We start from the raw sequence: 10,274 nt of genomic DNA, 5'->3' as shown, positions 1-10,274 counted from the left end.
CTTGTGCAGGTGCTTTAACATCTGTCAAGTGGTGTTGTAACTTACAAGCTTGCAATTTTTTCTCCCCCTTTAAGTTGACATCTACAAGAATATGTCATTCAAGTTTATTGCCACAGTGCCTGGCACATTATAGGCAAGACAAAAAAAAATTGTGGCATGACTCATACGTAGAAGAAAACTTGGTCTGAAAGCACCTTTTTCGTCATTGCATCCACAAAATATATTGTGTCCTACCAAAATTGGTACTTACAATGGCCCTATTTACTATTTTTATTTATAATCTAGATGACAGAATGGTGACCAGCAATACTGTTATAGCTAATAATATTTTGCCTGACTTCAAAAGAAAAGGATTTATATTTCAAACATCTTAGGAATTTGAGAAATGTGAAGATGTGATTCAATACTGTTTATAATTACTATGTAAAGAAGAGAAAAATAATCTCTGAATGTATATTATACAGGACAAGCTTTAAGAAGATCCCAGAAAAGAATTTGTAGATCAGTTTCGATCATAAGCAAAATATGAATTCATAATCTTCATACTTTATTGGGTTTTTTTTTTTCATTTTTTTAACTGATTTTTTTTTTCCTTCTATTTTTTGGCTGTGCCACGCATGCAGGATCTTAGTTCCCCAACCAGGGATCGAACCTGCACTCCCTGCAATGCAAGCGGGGTATCTTAACCACTCGCTCTCCAGGGAAATCCCCATGCTCTATTGTTAATTAAGTAAAACACATGTGAATTGGTAATGAAGTATAAAGTTATCTGGATTATTTGTGGTTCTTAGATGACTGAACCTCTATCTATAGTCTATGACTTAAACAACATATAAAAACTTGAAAAACACCCATTGATAAAGGAAAAAGGTGGGTACGCAGTGATAAAAATTGACATCTAGTATGGATTAGGCATGTTGTTATAAATGATTTATGCATTGTCACATTTGATCCTCACAGCAACCCTTTGAGAAGGTTGAGTAAACTGGGTCTCAAATAAGTTGCTCATCCACTTAGTCAATGGAAGAGCCAAGACTCTCATCCAGAGCTGAGTCCAATTCCTATAACCTTTACCCAGTACCACACTGCCTTCAGAAGAAATCTGATTTCTGTGTCCTAGAGAAAATAATACTGCGAGGGCCTATGAATATTATAAGCAGTATATATTTACACATAATATGCGAGTCCCGGCTTCCATCAAAGCCTGGACATGAGACCACCTGGTTATAAGTTTCAGTTAGGTCATTTGAAGAGGACACTAGAATATATTGCCTTGGAAAGTGGTGGAGTCTTCTTGGGAGATCAGATAAAGAAAGTTTTAAAGGGCTACAGCTTTCTCTCTGGAGGTGAAGTAGTCATAATGATGAAAGTCTCATTTCAGCCTTAACTTTTGATTTTAGGTAAACAGGGTACTAAATGCCGATCGAATATCTTTAGAGACTCCAGGGAAGGCAGCAATTAGTACTGCTCTGCTGTATAGGGTAGCAGGACTTCTGTTGGAACAGCTGTTTGTTGATCCAGCTGACATTCTCTTTCATCCACCCATCCATTGTTCTCCTTAAACAATAGCGAGATACAAATGTGAGTCTAACTCACTCTAATGAAAAGGGTAGAGTTTCTTTCCCTATAAATATTTTCAAAAGCCTTGATGATTCATGAGATTTGCACAAATACATTTAGAGCTGAAAGTAAGTGTATAAGGCGTTTGGAGAATACTCTGCCCCTGGCATAACAGGGAGAGGAGGGATCCTACATTAAAAATAACTCTGCTTGTACTTTTAAGGCAAACATGCTCTTCATTACTGTCCTCCCTACCCAACTCCCCCCTGGAAAAAATAAACATTATCCAAAACAAAACCTGACAGAAAAGATGACAGCTTCTTGGGTGGGCATGAATGCAATCTTGCCTGAAGCCAGGGGTATACACAAGATGACCTTTAAAATTTCCTTTCAACCCCATTATTCACTGGGTTTATCTAAACATTGTTTATGAAGGAAGATAAAATATGGATGAGTTTTCAAATGAAGAAAGCAGCAAAGACTTACTGACTCTGTCTTGTTGCAAAAGGGAAATTGGATTTGTACCTTCATCTCCTGCATTTCTCATTTATTTCATTCGGGCATGCGGGGGATGTTAGCAAGTATCACATTCACCTGTGAAACTCAGCTTGTACAATAAAAACATGATGGCTTCATCTCTTTTGCTCTGCAGAATCTACATTTTCATTTCAAGTTAGTAGTCATTCTTGATACTTCCCCCTTAGAGAAGATTCCAAACTTTAAAAAAATCTCCCTCTGGGCATCTTTCTTTTAGAAACGCTTCTGAAAAGAGGAGCTCAAAGTAAATATGAGATTTGACTCAAACACCTGTGGTTTTCCCAAACATTTTCCAAGGTATCCTATCACAAAACCTAATTTTTTTTTTTTTGTTCCTGTCTTTCATCTAGACACTGAAACCCACTCATTTAGGGCTGTTTCTTACAATTCAGGATGCAGCTTGAATGCCACCTCTTCAGAGATCTTCCTGACCACCCCAACCTAAAGTAGCCACTCAGTCACTGTCACACCCCATTGTTCCAAATCTCTACCTTGAATTTGTTACCATCTTATTTATTTAATGCTCACACCTCTCAGTTGGAATGTGTTCCATAATGAGCAGAGGTTAAGTTAGCTTTACTCACCTCTCTACACCCAGCAGTTACAAGAGCTTACAAAGAGTATGTACCCAATTAATATTTGTTGGATGAATGAATGTATGGTGCCCTCAACAGGAAATACACTGCAAATGTCCATGAATACTTTCATATTATACAAATAACATATGTTTGGAGAAATATAGATACATATTAATTACTTGGCATCAAGTTTGTGTTGATTGATAACGGTAAGAAAGGTTGAAAAAGCACAAAATTGGGGTGGATTTTCCCAAGATAGAACATATTAAGGTAAAATGTAAGGGTTTATTCTGGCATTGCCTCTTTATATCAGCAGAACTGCTTTCCTTACAGAAAAACCCAGTAAGAATAAGTTCTTGGCATCCTTGCTGGCTTCAAAGGTTGGATGATCTCTTTTGTCTCCTTTTGAGATCCCTATCCTGTTTCTCCATCTAGTTGACATCTCCTTGAACCCAGATTTTTTTTTTTTTTTTTTTTTTTTGGCCACAGTGTGCTGCATGCAGGATCTTAGTTCCCTGAACAGGGATCAAACCCTCACCCCTTGCTGTGGAAATGTGGAGTCTTAACCACTGCACTGCTGGGGAAGTCCCAGATTTCTTGATTTTAAACACTATTCTTGGGTCGGACACCATTTCTTTGAACACATCTTAGTTCCATTTTTCAGTTAAAAATTGTTCATACCCCTTGAAGTGTGTCTGCTCTTAGCCAATTTGGGTAACAGACTAAGCAGACCTGCTTTGGCTGCCTGAGCCCTACCTTAGCCTCCTTCTGCCAGCAACCAGAGACTGAGAGCCCTGAGTTTTTCTTAAGTCCTTACAGTTCTCAAGTCTTTTAAATTATCCCTCTTCTTAGATGATCACTCCTTCCATTTTCATCCTCGCTCCCACATCTCTCTCTGCTCATTCCATTTGACTAGCTTGCCATGTTCTATCAATCGTCAGGTTTTAAATTGTCCCCAATCGGCAGAACAAAGAACAGTTTGGAAATCAAGCTATAGCTTTAATATCTGTCTTAATTGGAGCCTATACAAACTGTATTTACTCTGTTTATATTCACAGTGTATTTTAAAATTTATTGGCATCAACATTAAGTATGCTTGGAAGATTTCCCTGAAGATAAAGTAGAAATTTTGTATTTCTCAAACTGGGCTTCAAATTGAACATTTCAGTAATGGTAACGATTTTTACATTCCTGAAAAAGCTACTTGATTTTTTCTAAAATTTATGACTGGTGACACCCTTAGCATCAACATTTAATGGAACAGAGTTACAGCCAAGTGTATCTTTAGCTGCACAACCAGGATTGGTGAGGGGAAAAGTAAAATAACTTGATCATGGCATTTGAAGTCTTCCATTAGTTGACTGAAAGCTCTATTAAATTACATTTTTAAAAACTTGAATTTATATAAGTATAGAAATATACTTACATAACAATCCTTTGTCCATTTTAGAAAATTTAGAAAGTACAGTTAAGGGAAACACATAAACTCACGCACTCCCATCTTCACTTTCAAGCAAGGTTTCACTATTCGGCTAAGATTCTTCCTCAGCCACCCGGACAATTGATTGGCCTTGTCACAGATATATTACACTTTCCCTGTCTTTGCTCAGATTGTTCCCGCAACATGAAAAAAACCCTTTAAATCCCTTCTCTTTTTGAAATCATAATTACTATTCAGAGTCTAACTCAAATGCTACCTTCTTTATCAAAATTGCTCATGTCATTTCAGAAGAACCCAATTCTTCCTTCCTCTCCTGTAAACAATCAACTTAGCTCATCCCTCAGACTTTTGAATCTCCTGTGAATTGGTAGTTGGACCTTGTGGTTTGAGAAGATTTAGGTTAGATTTATTTTATTTTTTGATGGGGCTATTTGGATCAGGAGGCCCATGTTATCATTTTCTTTCTCTTTTTATAATTTAGCTGTAATTGATTCTCAATGCCTAGATCCATTAATAATTAGACGATGTCAAATGATGATATTCTAATTCAGTTTTCCTTCTGTATTATTAGTTGGAATACTTTTATTAAGGAAAACTTTCCTCTTACTTATCATTTGGTTACTACATGATAAAGTTTGATAGGAAAAGCAGAATAGATGCCTGATTTTTACTTCCCTCTTTACTTGCCAGTTGTCAAATAATTTGATTCACTAGCATCCTCTGAAGATGACTCTCAATTTTAAAAGATCATTCAGTGTTAAAATTCTACCTAGATGATCTGTACTATCAGATAAAATGAGAGAAGGTATCTAAAAAGAGACTCCTAACAGCAAACCATTGTATTTTCCATAAACAAATGTTCTATCCTTGTTTTATTCTTCTTTTTCAGAGAACAATAATTTTAAATCTTTTACATGTCTCTACTTATTGCACCTTGGAAATATCACCCAGTCTCATTATTTTAAATACAATTTATGTGTCAATAATTCCCAAATTCCTGGATTTGGATCCTGTCTGGATCTTTTCCCCAAATTCCTGTTTCATGTACCCAAATATTTACTTGGCTCTTGGCATCTCTACTTAGATGTCTAACAGTTATCTCCTACTCAACATTTCCAAAACTCAACTCCTGATATTCCCCTATCCCTAAACCTTCTATGCTCAGTTTTTTCCATTTACTAGTGGCAACTCCTTTCCTTCAGTTGATCAGGCAAAAAATTCAGAGTCACGTATAAGTCCCCTCTAACTTTTATATCCCCTGTTGGCCATTGATTAAAAATATATCCAGAATATAAATATTTCTCACTTTCTTCACCACTGCCATCTTGGTTCAATCACCATCATCTCTTATTTGAATTATTATAATAGACTCCAAAGTATTCTACCTACTTTTGTTCTTAACTCCTACAGTCTAATGCAAGATGTTGAATCATGTCACACTTACACTAAAAGCTCTGTATTACCTTCTCATCTCACTCAGGGTAGAATCCAAAGTCCTTGCAGTGGTTAATAATCTCAGCTCCTACTATTACAACCACATTAAGCTCCTTATTTTTCCTTTAGCAGACAAACCACCACCTTCTCGGGGCCTTTACATTTTTTATTGCTTCTGCCAGGAAGGCCCTTCTTCAGATTTTATATGTGTTTTACTTTTACCTCCTTCATTCAAGTGTTAACTTTTTAGTGTCTCCTTCACTTGTAATATCACCTTCAGTTGTCATCTTCTAAAAAAGATTTATTTACTTATATTGTTCATATTCTGTTTCCCTCATTAGAGCATAAGATTCAAGAGGGAAGGAGATTTTGTTTTGTTCACTATTTTACCCCTTTCTCTTAGAAGAGTGTCTGCCAGTAGCTAATAGTTATTTGTAGATTTAACACATTAATTCTGAGCTTGTTACTTCTTATGATCTTTCATTTCTTATTTTCTATTTTTCAGTTTTAGAATGTTCATTTGGCCAGTTTTTATAAATTATAATCCTCTTTTAAAATTCTTTCTCTTTTCTTCTACTTTGTCCAATTTTTTTGTAACTTTCTTAAGCATATGGATCATAGTTACTTAAAAGTCCCTGTTGAATAACTCTAATATCTGAATCATCTGTAGGTCTATTTCTATTGCCTATTTTCTTTTTTTTTTTTTTTTTTTTTACTTTCAATCATTTGATTCTGTGGGTTTTGCTTTTGTTTTTGCATATCTCATAACTTTTGGCTTGATGGATGAAACATTTTAGGGACTCTCTTGATGGACATTTCTCTAAAGTGTGTTAAGGTTTTTCATCTGGTACACAGATGGCTGGCAGATGACTACAGTCCTGGTCAGACTTAGTTTTAGGCTTTGTCAAGATAGGTCTATTTAAATTTTGCCCTTACATGTAGTACATAGTCCTCACTTCTAGAATATGGCACTTAATCCTAGGATGGAACCCTTCTGAGGTGAAAGCTGAGAAATACTAAAACTTTTGCAAATGCTTCTTTCCTTCCATAGGGATTAAACTTTAATTTTTGTTTTCTTGGTGTGGCTACTGAGATTCATTCTTAAGCCTCCCATTTGCTGTTTTATTCTGGGTTATTTGGACTCTCACTCTATAAATAATATAATAGAATTTACATATTATGTATATATATTTGTAACATATATTATTTTTATATATTTATGTAGTTTAGGAATCAGTCAGCAGTTGGGAAAGGGGGATTTGAATGTAGATTTTTGGGTTTCTTCTTTGAACTTCCTCACTCTCCAGATTTTTCCTCTTCAAATGCTAATTCTTTGGGTAGCACTGAACTCCATCTTCTATTTTTCAGTTATCTTCTGTTCTTTTACTTTGTTTCTGGTCTTTGCTTATGCTAATGAAATACTGTTTTCATTTCAATAACCAGCATAGTAAATTTTATAAGTGGTAGGGTATTTACTCTCATCTCTTTTTCAAAAAGTTTCTTAGAAATTACTACATATTTATTTTTTCCATATGTATTTAAAAATAATCTCTCCAGTTTCTTTTTAAATTTTTGAATCCTTCATGCAATCACAGTAAATTAAGCTTACCAATTGCTGTTTTATTTTGGGTTACTTGGACCCTCACCCTAAATATAATATATAACATAACATAACATAACATAACATAAATGTAGTTTAAGAGTCTGTCAGCTGTTGGGAAGGGGGGATTTGAATATCAACTTTTGGGTTTTGCAAGCCAAAATTTAATGTTAATATGCATTATGTATTAAGAATGGCTACTGAGGGTGGCGACTGCAGTGGAGGCTGCAGCCTCAGGCTCTGGAGAACCCCAGGAAGAGGCCAAAGCCCCTGGCCCTGCCTGGGATGAGTCCCAACTACTCAGTTATACCTTCCCAACCTGGCCCATCCCGCATCTCAGTCAGAGCAACCCTGGGACAGAGGAGCTTATTGAGAATGAGGAGCCTGTGGTGCTGACAGACACAAATCTTGTGTATCCTGCCCTAAAATGGGACCTTGAATAACTGCAAGAAAATATTGACAACAGTGACTTCTCTGTGTACAATGCCAGCACCCACAAGTTCTTGCACTATGATGAAAAGAAGATGGCTAATTTCCAGAACTTTAAGCTGAGGTCCGATAGGGAAGAAATGAAATTTCATGAGTTTGTTGAGCAATGGCAGAATATACAGCAGTGAAGAGGTGAAGAGAGGTCGTATCTGCAGCAAACACTCAATGACACTGTGAGCAGGAAGATTGTCATGGACTTCTTGGGTTTCAACTGGAACTGGATTAATAAGCAACAGGGAAAGCGTGGCTGGGGGCAGCTGACCTGTAACCTGCTGCTTATTGGCATGGAAGGAAATGTGACACCTGCTCACTATGATGAGCAGCAGAACTTCTTTGCTCAGATAAAAGGCTACAAGCGATGCATTTTGTTCCCTCCGGGTCAGTTTGAGTGCCTCTACGCATATCCTGTTCATCATCCATGTGACAGACAGAGCCAGGTGGACTTTGACAATCCTGACTACAAGAGGTTCCCCAATTTCCAGAATGTGGTTGGTTACGAAAGAGTGGTTGGCCCTGGTGATGTTCTTTACATCTCAACGTACTGGTGGCATCACACAGAGTCATTACTAAATGGGGCCATTACCATCACTGTGTACTTCTGGTATAAGGGGGCCCCCATCCCTAAGAGAACTGAATATCCTCTCAAAGCCCATCAGAAAGTGGCCATAATGAGAAAAATTGAGAAGATGCTTGGAGAGGCCTTGGGGAACCCACAAGAGACTGTTCCCTGGACTCCCCTGGTGGCGCAGTGGTTGAGAGTCCGCCTGCCAATGCACAGGGGACACGGGTTCGAGCCCTGGTCTGGGAGGATCCCACATGCCACGGAGCAGCTGGGCCTGTGCGCCACAGCTGTTGAGCCTGAGCTCTGGAGCCCGCAAGCCACAGTTGCTGGGCCCACGTGCCACAACTACTGAAGCCCATGTGCCCTAGAGCCTGCATGCTTCAACTACTGAGCCCATGTGCCACAACTACTGAGCATGCATGCTGCAATTACTGAAGCCTGGGCACATGGAGCCCGTGGTCTGCAGCAGGGAAGGCCACCGCAATGAGAGGCCTGCACACCGTGGTGAGGAGTGGCCCCCACTTGCTGCAACTAGAGGGGGCCTGCGCACAGCAACGAAGACCCAATGCAGCCTAGATAAATAAATAAATACACATGTTAATTTTCTCCTTTAATATGTAAATTCAAGAGATTTTGACTTAACTATCAAAACAATTCATATATCCAAAATTTATAAAATTATGTTACCTTAATGAAAAAAATGTGTTTTTAATATGCTTTTTCAAATGGGCTTATACTGTGTTTAATATTTTTATAACCTATAATACTTTTCCACTTAACATTTTAATGTAGGTATATTTCTTGTTTATAAATACAGTCCTACATTACAGGTGACTACATAGTATAGTATTACATGTATAGATACCATAATGTGTCATGTTGGAAATTTAAGTTATGTGAGTTTCTAACTATTAAACACTTTTTTAAAGACATTATTCAAGGATGTTTTGAATAATTTTGCAACCTGAAATTTACAAAGTATTTTACTGATTTAGAGAGAAAAGTTTATTCAGTCACACAAATATTTAATTTCTTCCTTTTCTTTCTCAATCATAGCATATGCAATTTTATTGTCAATATTTCAAAACGTTGCAAATTTCCTACACATCCCTAATTCATGATAGTCCATTTAAGAATTAGTAGGCACGCATGGCTACTTTTTTCCTGAGAAAATTTTATAATTATACATGTTGGTTCGGCTTGAAATGATAGAATTTCCATGTATTCTTGTTCTTAACAGAAGAAGAGAATTGAGGGGCAGTCAGAGAGGAAGAATAAGAGGGGCTGTGGAAAACACCCTTTATGTAAAGTAAAGTAAAATGAGGTGAGGTCACCATCAAAGAATCTTTCCTCCTTAAGAGAGTTCCTCCTCTTAGAAGCTGTTTGTACCTCAGGTTATCATCTCTATCTTTCACTTGTCCAAATCTTTTTATAGAAGGTCATTTCTAGAATACCTTAAGTTAGGTAGTTAAATAGTATGGAACTTTCTGGAAGAAATATGTATAACTTCTGAGATAAACTGAAGATAACAATTGGTCAGTGAGCACCAGGATTGTAAAAACAGACTATGTCACTAAAATCATATGCTTTTGAAAAATATTTCAGTCTTTCTCTACACTGTGGAAAGTGTATAGCCTTTGAAATCAGAGAGACCTAGATTCATTGTCACAGATCTGCAGTTACAACACTTAAACTCCTTGAGGTTCAGTTGCTGGAATTTTAAGATGAAGGTAATAATACTTACCTTGCAAAAGGAACATGGAAACTAGAAAAAAAACATATGAAAAGTTCTTTGTATAGTATGGGGCACTCTGTAGGTACTCTGTAAATGGTAATCAATTACTGTGATAGCATTTTTGCTGGTAATAATAATAAGATATTTTTAATATGTATAGTTTACAGACTAGAAAATGTTCAGACTTTTAACTTTTTAAGTATTTATATTACTCATCTAGCTACTATTTGCTTATACTCATTAGTATTCGTCCTGGAGACTGTCCTGGCATAGTAGATTATTGATGACAGTGCTTCCTGTTCTACTTTTTGTCTGGGAGCAAGATTAATTTATATGCT

At 36.8% G+C, this 10,274-nt stretch overlaps 1 protein-coding gene across 1 annotated transcript in view; it reads left to right on the top strand.

Annotated features, from left to right (window-relative positions):
• The first annotated feature begins 1,210 nt into the window (after window positions 1–1,210).
• The window catches only part of LOC101283131 (hypoxia-inducible factor 1-alpha inhibitor-like), a 124,658-nt gene continuing 115,594 nt past the window's right edge, over window positions 1,211–10,274 (top strand). The window contains 2 exon segments of the mRNA XM_049713822.1: window positions 1,211–1,346; window positions 7,343–8,379. Coding sequence (XP_049569779.1) covers window positions 1,211–1,346; window positions 7,343–8,379 — 1,173 coding nt within the window.

The sequence above is a fragment of the Orcinus orca genome, chromosome 8, assembly GCF_937001465.1.
Source record: "Orcinus orca chromosome 8, mOrcOrc1.1, whole genome shotgun sequence".
NCBI classification, from domain to species: domain Eukaryota; kingdom Metazoa; phylum Chordata; class Mammalia; order Artiodactyla; family Delphinidae; genus Orcinus; species Orcinus orca.
The sequence above is the reverse complement of the archived record's forward strand: the minus strand, read 5'-3'. Positions and strand labels throughout refer to the sequence as shown.